General features: G+C 39.0%; 1 protein-coding gene across 1 annotated transcript in view; it reads left to right on the top strand.

Moving 5' to 3' along the window:
• LOC117432294 (basement membrane-specific heparan sulfate proteoglycan core protein) overlaps window positions 1–12,935 on the top strand; it is a 196,923-nt gene that overhangs the window by 84,256 nt on the left and 99,732 nt on the right. The window contains exons 18-29 of the mRNA XM_059002103.1: window positions 823–950; window positions 1,289–1,375; window positions 1,799–1,863; window positions 2,277–2,335; window positions 2,980–3,120; window positions 3,802–3,975; window positions 4,888–5,067; window positions 6,243–6,361; window positions 7,257–7,368; window positions 7,562–7,675; window positions 8,280–8,407; window positions 9,040–9,126. Coding sequence (XP_058858086.1) covers window positions 823–950; window positions 1,289–1,375; window positions 1,799–1,863; window positions 2,277–2,335; window positions 2,980–3,120; window positions 3,802–3,975; window positions 4,888–5,067; window positions 6,243–6,361; window positions 7,257–7,368; window positions 7,562–7,675; window positions 8,280–8,407; window positions 9,040–9,126 — 1,394 coding nt within the window. The remainder of the gene's footprint in view (window positions 1–822; window positions 951–1,288; window positions 1,376–1,798; window positions 1,864–2,276; window positions 2,336–2,979; window positions 3,121–3,801; window positions 3,976–4,887; window positions 5,068–6,242; window positions 6,362–7,256; window positions 7,369–7,561; window positions 7,676–8,279; window positions 8,408–9,039; window positions 9,127–12,935) is intronic.

Below are 12,935 nucleotides of genomic sequence, written 5' to 3'. Positions count from 1 at the left end.
GTAAGACTGGCACAACATCTAAGCCAATCACTGTGCAAGTGCAGAGAATAAACAACCAATGACAATGCCAGTGCAGAGAGTAAACAACCAATCGCAATTAACAGATTTTGGGATGTTTAAGTGCAGAAAGTCAGCTCCAAACAAATATAATGTTATGTAATGTTATATTAGGAACATGTTATGGTAGGTTTTACCCTCTATAAAAAAATAACAAAAAAGAGTTGACGTTGAAACCTTTTTTTTTTACTAAGTCACTGAAATTCAGAAATTGTATGCATGGCAACCATTCACACTGTTTAACTGGTCACTGTGACAGGCTGACCGGGGTAAGGAGACTCAGAGTCAGGATGTGCAGGGAAAATAAAAGACTTTTAATTAAACAAAATACACAAAACAAAAGGCACGATGGCCAACCAAAAAGACAAACACAAAAAACAGGCTTTAAACTAACTATATCAAGAAAACCACTCACTCTCTCACACACGTCTTCTCACTTTCACAAACACTCACCCACTAACATACCCAACCACTCCCTTTTATACAGGTGCCTGGGCTAATTGGGCAATTCGCACCTCATTAGCCCAGGCACATTCCGCACATTCCACACATTCCTCACACACCCCAAACTCACTCTAAACAATATAAAAAACACAAAACCACCACAAAATAGGCTGCACCCCATCACAGTCACTTATTGATTTATTTTGAATTCTCAGTAAATCGGATTCTAATACAGAAGAAGCCTATGCACTTATCATTTGTCTAACCACCGATACGACTCGGCTGGCCGTCTTGATGCTAAATGTGTTTTTTTTCTTTCAGAGCTGCCAGCATAACACAGAGGGCCCTCAGTGTGATAAGTGTCGGCCAGGCTTCTTTGGAGACCCTACGAGAGGCCGTCCGGACGACTGCAAGCCCTGCCCCTGTCCGTACACTGAAACAACACGCCGGTGAGCACAGGCAAACCCTCTTTCCATTGAGAAAACACTGTATAGAACAGGACACACCAAACCCATTTGGTCTCTACATAGGATTAAAAAAAAACTGAAAACAATATATAGCACATGTATTATTAAATTCCAAGAATTCATCTCCTAATATTGCAGCGCTCACAGGTTTTTGTGGGCTGCACATTTTGCCCCTAGGTTAGCTCAGGTTTCTCTCCTCTGGAATAGACAGTAGTTCATTGTGACTTTCAGTGGGAAAGCTGAAACTTTCATTTGACTTTCTTTGTTGAATTTGTATTCGCAATGAAGAAACGTGCTTTAATCTGCTTTTCATTTTGAAGGTTTTCTGCAACTTGTTTCCTGGATACTGATGGACTAGCAACTTGCGATGCCTGTTACCCAGGCTACACTGGGCGTCGCTGTGAAAAGTGAGTTCTGTACACCATGAAAAAGCAGGTCTGAAATCACTGTGGACACTTGCTTTTCACTTTTATTGGGGAGTATGATTAGAGAGCAGTGCCACTAGATGGGCACGTGTGTGTGTGTTTCCATCTTTTAATGAAAAGGAACAATGTCGTCATGCTTGCGCGTGGAATTAGGATGTGAATTGCTATGTTATCAAAGTGTTAATTATTGGATTGCTTTTCTAGATAACTGTTCAATTAGACTAGGTGTGGCTTTGGTTGACATTGCCTACCATGGGCATTTCAAGGTATTTTATACTTCTCATTTTGTTTGCAGATAGATGTACAGTATGTTTTACTAGAACTATTAAATATTGCTTGACATGCAGGGTGGGGGTGGGGGACTACTCTGGAGAAAATGGAAAACCCATTTTTCTTCTCCAATAGGTGTACTGCTGGTTATGATGGCAACCCACTGCAACCAGGAGGCAAATGTATTCCTTCAAATAGCAGTGAGTATTTCTAAATGATCTGTTCCTTCAAATAGCAGTGAGTATTTCTAAATGATCTGTTCCTTCAAATAGCAGTGAGTATTTCTAAATGATCTATTCCTTCAAATACTCAGTCATATGTTCTGAGGTTAAACGTAATAGATTCAGGTAGACACACGTTTCAGCTAATGTCTGCATTTTCTAAACTTTGTGACTAGTCGATTTAGCTTGTTGACCAATTACTAGTGAAACACGACTACTGTATTTCCAAAATTGGATCACAAAAATACTATCAATTTACCCTGGTTAACTATGTTAACTGACTACAGGTACTGTTTTTTCATTTTATGGTTGGTATCCAAAATGTGATCAATTTATGGCACTCTTTAACATTGTAGTTTTTAATCATTTGTTGTGTTTATTTTTTTTTTAAGTTTCCAAGTGTGATAACAGGGGTACTGTGTCACCAACAAGCAGACACTGTCTCTGTAAGGTATGTTTTATCAAGCAGATTGTTCTTGTAAACGGTTGTAGTAGCACTGATTGTTAGTAGGGGAGCAGTTGGAAGTACAAAGGAGTAAGCTATCTGTGATTTAGTTGTTTCTTTATATCTTACATATCATCCACTTGACTGCTACAATGATAGATTGTGTCCGTCTCAAAACTACCCTACAGTAAATTGATGCTGTATGTTAATTCTCAATGTTAAAAACAAAGAAGAAAAACAAACATCTAAATGGTGTATGCGACTACAGTAGTCATGTTTACCGATCTGTTGTGTGTGTGTGTGTGTGTGTGTGTGTGTACATTACAAGCCAAAAAGCATATCACAGAATAAATGTGTACAAAAAAATCAAACATGCATAAAATATCAAATATTTTTACACTTTTTACTGACCAAAAAATATATTTTTAGTCATATATGGTGAACAAGTCTCAATGCGTTCATTTTTATAACTGTATGAAACAAATACAATACCGGTATATGGTTTTGCATACCTAATTATAATTTAATTACTAAGAAAAGGTCTATCAAAAATGTTTTTTTTTATTTTAATGCATGTGCAAGTTTAGCAGCGACGTAGTGAAAGACTTCACGCCAGGCCTAGTTACAGAATCTTTGTTCCTCATTACCAGCCCAATGTTGTCGGTACCCTGTGTGACGAATGCAAGACTGGCTTCTTCCATCTGAAGCAGGATAACCCTGACGGATGCCTCCAGTGTTTCTGTATGGGAGTCACCAAGCAGTGTGCCAGTTCCTCCTGGAACAGAGAGCAGGTTTGTCAGGGTGTTGGGGGATCCAGGGCAGGCATGTGATCCAAGCAGTACTAAGCAAGCTTTTCAGATGCACCTCTTATTAGCACTAGCAGTATTGGCACTTGATCTCATTTTGCTTCTGTTTTATGATCTTTAGCTTCTTTGGTTGTGTTTTATACTTCACTGTGGAATAAGCAGATATTTCAAATAACTTTTAGAGAAGCAAAGTTGTTGCTGCTTCTTTCTGGTATCTAAGCACTTTCACATGTTGAAGTCCAAACTTGGGCCTCTGTGCATCCAAATCACATGACTTGCAGGATGCAGTAGTTTCAGCTATAGCTTTGTATTTTTGAAATATTTGCAAATGAATAATCCAAAGATTCTTGGCACAAAAAGGAAAACTGATTTTAAATTCCTCGTCGATGATGGACTGCTCATTATATAACTTAAAGTGGTTTGTTTGATATCTCCAACTGGATTTGGGAATTAAAACATTTGTGGTTACATACGTCACACATTTTAGGGTACTGCATATATCTAGAGAAGCACTTATCCAGAATTGGCTTGTACATTCTGCAGCACAAGTTTATTCAGTGTGTTGGAATCAGGGAATATACAGATGTTGCTGCCTGTGTGTGTATATGTACCTATGTTTCATTTACATTTGAATATAGTTACTAAGATAGTCGTTGTGTTCCCAAGGTGCGTGCCGCTGACAACGGGCAGGAGTTCACCCTGTCCAACTCGGCTAACACCAGGACCATCAGCGAAGGCATCATTCTCCAAAGCTCTTCAGAGCTGACTTTCAGATCCTTCTCAGAACACCCCACTGACGTGTACTACTGGGTCCTCCCAGAACGCTTCAGAGGAGACAAGGTAACACACTCTGACAAACCTGTATAGGCAAGAATTAAGAATGTCTGCCTAGTTAGTCTGTGTCTTTCAAAACCACAATGGATTACCAGCAAACGCTGGTCCATTTCAGACTGCCTCCAGTAAGGCAGATTGAATCACCGCTGGTCCATTTCAGACTGCCTCCAGTAAGGCAGATTGAATCACGGGCCTTTTCAGACTGCCTCAGTAAGGTAGATTGAATCACCACTGGTCCATTTCAGACTGCCTCAGTAAGGCAGATTGAATCACCACTGGTCCAGTTCAGACTGCCCAGTAAGGCAGAGTGAATCACCACTGGTCCAGTTCAGACTGCCTCAGTAAGGCAGATTGAATCACCACTGGCCTGCGTGGGTGGTTGGTTGGTTGTGCAATTTTCTTCGTGGCATTCTGCGTGGAGAAACACACTGAAAAAACGTCAAAGTGGATTTGATCTCTTTTAATTTAATTGTTCAAAACCAAGAAGCATACACAAACTCAGTTTCAATTAAAGTAGGTAGCAGGGAACATGGTAAAACCATTTTTTTTTTTTAAATGTAAGTACCCAACAATTTTCCAACTTGATATAAATCGGAGTCGGTATTATTATTAAAGTTTTGGTATAAATAAAAAAGTAAATTAATGAAATGTAACTTTGAAGTTGTACAGTAGTGTTATTATTTCAAACTATCTCAAGTCATCTTTAAATTTCAAGACGAGTAACAATGTTAATGTAATATAGCACTAAGGCAGTGCAGGTCCAAAGCAATAGACTGAAGGTTGTAATGAAAAACATGCAGAAATATTGATTGATTCAGTTAATCTAAATCTAAGGTTGCCTTATAAAGAAGGTGCACTGTATGATGTCATTAAAGACACTATTCTAATTGACCTCAACCTCTGTTTTCCCATCTCTAGGTTACTTCTTATGGAGGGGAGCTCCAGTACACTGTGCTGTATAACCCCAGGCCTGGCTCCCCCACAGTCCATGGCAAGCCCGACATCACCCTGCAAGGAAATGGCATCTTCCTGGAACACTTCTCTGACATCACCCCCATTCCCGGGGTCCCAACCACCATCACTGTGCCCTTCAGAGAGGTCAGTTACAGAGGGGTTTGCTCGTTGCACAGGGAAGCAGTCTTTATCTCCTCATAACCTGAGGCTAGATGTACGTGATGGGAAATCGGTGTGTGAAATCGACAGCGTTAATCGGACCTTCCGTAGAGATTACCTAGTAACCGTTCATTTATTTTAGTTTTTCAGTGTGAATGTTACGTTTTCATATTGTTCAGGTGCCTTAAAAATTCAATTTTACTGTAAGTAATATCAATCATGGTCTTGATTTTATCATCCAAATAAAGCACTCAATTTAGGAAATACTAAAGGAACACTCAGACAGACGTTTGGCTTTAAGTCTTTCTGTCCCTGATTTTATAAACATTGAGGTGTTTTTGTTGGCCAGGGTGTCCTCGGCTCACCGCGCACCAGCGGCCCCTGTAGTCTGTCCGGGCGCCTGCGGGCTTAAAGATAAAAGGCTTTATTTTTAAAATTAGCGCATATAGCAGAACTACAAAATATAAAAAAATATATAATAAAATAAACGTTTCAAAAGAAACTAGTGTGTAAACATCTGTAAACGGGTATTTTCTCTGTTTTTGTTGTATTTATTTATAACTTGCACTTCTCAAACACTTGTAAGTCACTTTGGATAAAGGTACCGGCTAAATAAAAATAAAAAATAATAATAATAATAGGCCATGTAACGCGAATGCTTTGAGCGAAACGTACTTCACAAACAACACCCTGAATAACTGAATAACAATCCACACGGATATAACGTAAAAAAGAAAATATAACTAAATTCCTGTTCTGTACAGGATGCGTGGTGCTTTCAAAATAACACAATCCAACAAGATGTACTTTGACTCTGCATAAAGACACACTGCCGTTTCATACTGGGCACAGACATCAGAACTTTTATTACTGTTTACCTATCTGGCATGTGTACACAGAGTGCAGCTTTGCAGTACTGTGATCGAAATGTTTGTGCCAAAGCTTTGTGGCTAGTTCGAAAATGAAATATCTCCTCCTGATAGTTTCATCTTGGATCTATTGTTGTACAAATCCAGTCAGGGCAAATATCTGTCTGAAGGCCGGGCGTAAGGCGTTGCTCTCAAATAAAACAAAATAATATCTGAATATTTCTCGAAAAAGATTCTGTGACATTGTCTCATCTAGGGGCCTTCCTTTTAATACTGCCTCCTTCTGTTCAGTCTGCGTGGCGACGTGCCGACGGCCAGCCCAGTACCCGTGAGCATCTCCTAATGGCTCTGGCAGACACCAGCCTCTTCATGATCAGGGCCACGTATGCTGACCAAATGACCGAATCCAGGTAAGCAATGAAGGGGGGTTCTGTATGTTGTAAAAGTGGACTTATCTCATTTTCAATATTTCAAACATTTCTGTGATGTCACCCTTTGATCTGTTGATTGATTCACTTTACAAATCTTCTAACTAAAAGTGTCTGTGTGGCTTTGAAGAAAAGGGGAGTGCAGAGTAAATATATTGTTGATTTTCAAATCCACAGTTTGTGCCACGAATCCACAGGAAACTGTTGATTTGTCAATGAAACCAGAGTCAGAACAATTCAACAGAACAGTAAATACCATTTAATTACGCAACAATCATTTCAACAATTACTTAATTACAGCATTACACATTTCAAACATACACATTTCAAAACAGCATTTCTTTCATTTTAACAGTTGTTCAAATAAGTACTTCTCGAAAACCGATCGCTGGCAATGATATTTCGGTCTTCGATCAATAACTTTACTCTCCGTTCCTGGTTCACATTCCTTTGTTTTTTGCATTTTTATGTTTCTAATGCCACTTACTGTTCTACATCTAAAACATAGTGCTCACTCCTATCTTCTCTTAAAACAAACACTTTTGTCTGTGTAAGTGGGATTTAAATTCGTTTAAATTCATTAGTTTCTATACACTGTACCTGTTACATAAACAGAATACTACCAACGTAGATGGAGTGCTGTGGTTATTTCACTCATGAGGATGGCCGTAAACAGCCAACTTGCTGTGTTTAGGGGCTTGTTGGTTATTTTGCAATGCTTATTGCTGGAATAACTACAGTACCCCATTTAACATTCATGGCGTATTCTCATATCTGTTTTACTTTGCCAATCACCTTCCTTTGCAACGCTGGTGATGTTTTGTTTTTGTCTGTTTGTTAATTATTTTACACTGACTCCCCTCTCTTTGCGTTGCAGTATTTCAAATATCCATATGGACATTGCCGTGCCCTACCCCACTGGGCAGGAGACAGCAGCAGAGGTGGAGTATTGTGCCTGCCCGCCTGGCTACCGTGGACCCTCCTGCCAGGTAGAGACTTGTTGACTCCCAACTCTCATGGTTGTGCTACTGGCACCAAAGCCTTTGGGTTTGAAACTACAGAGGACTGGTGTTTGCCATATCCAGTACTGCAACTGTTGTTTGCTGTTCAAGGAGCCAAAAGCAATTGCTTGGAAACTATGGCAGCTGAAGGGTGTAACGGTATAACGCTTCCCTCTTGCAGGACTGTGACGTTGGGTACGTGCGCACAGGAAGTGGTCTCTATCTGGGTACTTGCGAGAGGTGTAACTGTAACGGACATTCCAGCGAGTGTGACTTGGAGACTGGAGAGTGCCAGGTAGGTGGCATTGTATTGATGGCTTTAAATCACATGTGGACAAGAATGGGTGTTGTCTTGTGGTATTTAATAGTTTTATATAAATGTTTTTTTTTTTTATATAAAAAAAAATTAGGGCTGAAAAATGTTAGCTACATAACTGTCCCTAAATGTCCTTACATTTATTTCCATGTGTGTTTGTTTCTATAACTTTTTAAAATGTGTTTTATTATAGTAATTAATAAAAAGCTTTGAAAATTGCCCCCATATCTTAAATAATAGTATTGTATCTATATTTGTGCCTATTAAATGCAAGTCTTAAGTCTCAGAAAATGTACATTGAGTATAGTTTCAAATAGGTATTCCAGCCCTAGTGGCAACATGCTGAAGGATTGTAATTTAAAACACACATTTATACTCTCTCTTGTTTTTGATGTAACTGTAAGCTTACTCTAACACCAAATACAGGGGTAGGGAGATTTGTCAAGCACTTTCAGAACAAGGTTGATCAGACACCAAATATACTGTGTATCTGTCAAACCAGATGAAGGCCGACATTAACAATGCCCAGTGAATAAACAAGAGAAATAACCTTGTTGCCTGTGCTTTTAATGTGGTTTGTCAGCAATGTCAACACAACACAGCTGGGCCTCACTGTGAGATCTGTAAACCTGGTTTCTATGGCGACCCCAAAGATGGATCCCCTGAAGCCTGCAGGCCTTGTCCATGTCCTGGGACCTCCCCCTCAACACAGTGAGTGTGTCATAAATAATAATTCATTGTGCCATTTATTGCTACTGTTAGTTTTTTTCTTACACTTTAATTGAGCAAAAGCTCAATCACACAGTGTCTTGTCTATTACGTCTGTCTGGTGCACTGGTATAGTTTTTAAAATAAAAAGGTTGAAAAATCTTGCAGCCTGAGATGGTGACAATGTTTATTTGAACAAATAAACTGTTTTGAGGAAGAACAAATACTGTGGAATGACTCTAAAGCTGAGGGAACATGAAGCCACTTTTGTGGCTTGGAACTTCGTTTCAGGCCACTTCATGGCACACCAGGGGAGACTTGATAATTTGCTAAATCTCTCGGAGGTCCAGCAGGTATTTGCTGGTTGTTTTGTTGGACCAATATAAATGTAAAGTATATGAGTCATATTGTAAACCCTTTATCATAAACATGATTATGGATGTGAAATCAACTGCAACCTTATGTTTAAGGTTAGCAAACAGGCAAATAACCCAAATATCATCAGCACAAGAAAAGGGGATCAGAGAGAATGCTTCTGGTGCAACCGAGGCAAGATGTGTTGCTCAGAGACGATTAGATGAATGACGAATGTTAAATCCTACAAAACCTTCTTCTGACGATCTTCAATTTGGCAGGTTCTCTTTGACCTGCTTTTTGGATACAGATGGCCAGCCAACCTGTGACAACTGCCCAGCCAGCTATGCTGGTCGACGCTGCGAAAGGTAAAGAAAACCCCATGTTTCTTACACTGAGCTTTCATGTTGCACTGGCTTTAGTTCAGAAATTCTTCAATAAGAATTTACCTGGGGAAGTTTCACTGATTTCCAGGATCCCTCAGACGAGTGGAACTTCGGGTTATGAAACTGAAAAGCATGTTTTTCATTTTTTTTTTTTCTGTTTTATTTTTCCTTTGCTCTCAAACCGATTCCCTGGTTGAATAACCTGGTATGGGAGAAGCTCAAACAAGACACCGTGCCACCCATTCCAAATGAATAAACCATTGCATTCGAGCAACAGCTTTAACCAGCGGTGGTTACCTTAACAAATCAAGGTTATTGGTGGGGAATTGTTTTTAACACCTTCACTGTAGTTGCTAATACAAGCACTGCCTTCAGAGGCAAGGGATTCCTTCCTTGCTTTTGTCTCTGAAATTAAATTACTACAAGTACCTGCATGAGAAAATATACCAACAATAAAAGCCATATAGATATGTCGTTTTTAAAAATGTTTAGGCATACTACTGTGTGGTTAAATAACTTGTAGTGTATTTTACCAAGCATATAATATGATAATATGCACAGTAGATTAGTACAACACCACCCCCTTTATTAGAAAAATAAATGCATTTGAACTTTCACCCACCAATCGATTGCAGGCCACCAACACCTGTTCAGATTGAAAGTCTATTGTTAAAGTGTTTCAAATCGAATTAAAATCCTGAGAGAATTGGACCTTGTCTGTATGACAGGGCCCATATCTTCTGGCCCTCTCGTGAGTTTTATATTGCTAAACTGAAATACTTAACATGACTAGCTTCAAGTTTGTGTTTTTACAAAGGATACAAATAGACAAAACAACAGATAGACAAATACAGGAAAACCAAATGGATGATTGGGTTAACACAGTGGTGCCAGAAGGACTGCAGAAAATATGGAGACCCAAAGTCTACATTATTTTTTGGCTTAATGACACCATGAGATCACAACCATAAATTCAAAAATATAAAATAGTTACCATGCCACCAGAAAACTAGAAATGTCTCCCAAAGCTTTGATTTTCCAAACAGTATTTTAGGAGCCTGGCTTGATGGAGGGAACACTTTTGTCCAATTGTTTTGGAAGCTGTGAAGATTACTGTTACTGTTTTGGGATCTCATCCACAGTTTGATCATAGCTAAGCATGCATTATTTTACAAGAACTACAGAAATTATAATCGAATCATACCAAACGGTTGTCAGAATAGGCCCAGGTAGAGTTACACTCCCCAAAAAAGTGTCTCTATACTGCTAGATGCACTCATATTGCATGCTTACTTATGTTAAAGGCCCTTTTCTTTTGGGGTTTTATTTCATATAAGATTTATTAAAAAATGGGATGAAAACCAGTTTTTTGTAATTCGGTGAATATCGATTAAAGTGTACAGAATATACAGGTGTTTTTAGTCTATAACACAACAGTAAAACACATTTCTTATTTAGTAATGCATCCACTTAACATTACATTTATAGTTTGGATCTGTTATCTTGTGCTTGAGTGAATCAAATTGCGCCAAAAATGTAATTGTAGCTTCTAATAAACCCTTGGATTATTTAGGGAAAATCCGAAATTAAAGGGCCTTACTTAAATTGTGGTTAGGGTGAAAAAAAAAATCCAGCTGGACAAAATGGCCACTTTCTGGCCCTAGGGGACACATTAGAAAATGGTGGTTAAGGTGGTTACCTGTTTTGTAGGGTATGGATAGCAAAGTTTATTTAAGTTGTCAGAAAACACAATCCAGTACCTGAAAAAGAGTTCAAATGAAAACACTCTAAACTCTGTCTCAGGTTCTGCTACTGTTACCAGATAGAGCTATGAAGATTGAGTAGTAATTCAAGTTGCTGGCAAGTCTGACTAGACAATCAATGTGATTCAATACTGTGTAATCCTATGAGACCTGAAATAACTGGCAGCCCTTGTGGTTGAAGCTATGCTCAAAATCCTTGAAGGCCTCTCAGGTTGTGGCATAAGCAAGCCTGCGGAGGTGACTCAGCATTCCCTGTAGACCTCTGGGTATATCTGTTCTGTTGTAACACAGCATTGTGCTTCATACTGCTGAACCCTGGATCAGAGATGAGGATTCTTGTACATGCCTCAGTGTAAGGCATTCCAAAACAGCAATGTTCCAGTTCCTGAATTTCATTTCATGTAGGTATAGGTTAGGTATTTATTTATTTTTGCTGTGCTGTGACAGAACCAATATCTTGATTGAGTCATCCGAGCAAGTGTTTATTTGAAGTCTCTTGAAATAAAGTGGATTTAACAGTAGGTATCACTGTTCGTGTGGCAATGTTTTGTAAGATTAGACAGAACATGGTGGTTACATGTTGCCACCTAGTACCAATGCTTCTCTGTAAGTATGCTTGCCTATGGCTTGAGATATTAGGCCTGCTTTTTAATATGCCGTAGTGCAAAGAAGAACAACAATGTAGATACAAAAAAGTCATTCCTTTATAATGCGTGTTTAATGTTGTTTTTATTTTGGTTATTTTATGAACATTCAGCTGTAAGCTGGGAGAAACTATTTACATCACGTAGTGCAATAATAAAGCACACCAACTAGTGACATGCTTTGAATAGTATTCTTTTCAGACGGTTGAGTAACAACTTTTTCTAGTCTTCAGTTGGGTTTATAAGTAGGGAACTTGAGTTCTTGTCTTCGGTGTCATTTCAGCATCCTTTAATGCTTTTGCTTTAGCTAGTTGAGTGGGTTAGGCACAAGTTAGGCACAAGCTGGTATACTTATTATTTCTCTTACCAGGCTTTTTATATGTTTCACTTTCTCTGCTTCTGCTTTGATGCTAACAGAAACGCCCTTTAATCTAATGGCTATTAGTTGCTGGTTCAGACTTCTGCTGGGTTAAATGGTCAGTATTTGTCCCACTAATCAAAGCTATGAAAATCATATTTTGGTGCTTAAAATAGATATTGTTCTACTATCTATTGAATCTTTGTACTGGTACATCTACAGGAAAGTGCAAAGATGAAGCTCGTCTAACATGGGAATCAGTATCACACTAACCATCTTCCTACCAGACTATTGACCTTACATTTCCATGTTATTATGAAATATCTATTGTGATGTTTCCCTGACCAATGATGTTTTAATTCTTTAAATAAAAAGACATGTGGATATCTGCCCAGAGTTGCTGCGGATTGGAAAGCTGGATGACCTCATCCCTGTGAACTGTAGTGAAGCGGTTTACAATTACAGCGAGGAGAAACAGATTTTAGAAGACCTCAGTGGTGACGGTAGCTTTGATGAAACCTATGTGGTGATAAATAACACTGCTTTTCCTGTGGATGCCAGTGGTACTAAAATAGAGAGTACTTCTAAAAGCATACTGTTTACCACAATACAGAGTGCGATTCCAGAACTGAGAATTACTACAATGGTTGCAGTCCCTACTACAGCCTCCAACATTCCCCTGCTCGACCTTCCTACGCCCAAAACAAGGCGGCGAGACTTCCAGTCTCTGATTAGAGCCTCACTGAACAGTTTTAATAGAAGGATGACTATGCTGGAGGACAATGGTATTGAGATGAAGGATAACCTCAAGGCAGTGAAGATCAAACAGGACTATTTAAGCTCTCAGTTGAAGACCCTGACCAAGATGCTTTCCTCTTCTAAGAAACAAGACAAGATTGCGGAGCTCCAGAAGAGTCACGCAGATTTAGATGCAAGGCTCTCCAAATTGGAGTCCAAGTTTGAAATTCTGATCGATGGGTTCACTGTGCTAGCAGAGGAAATCAGTGACCTAAAAAGAGCAAGGTC

Source organism: Acipenser ruthenus, chromosome 27, assembly GCF_902713425.1.
Source record: "Acipenser ruthenus chromosome 27, fAciRut3.2 maternal haplotype, whole genome shotgun sequence".
Taxonomy (NCBI): Eukaryota; Metazoa; Chordata; class Actinopteri; order Acipenseriformes; family Acipenseridae; genus Acipenser; species Acipenser ruthenus.
This window is presented reverse-complemented; position numbering and strand designations above follow the sequence as displayed.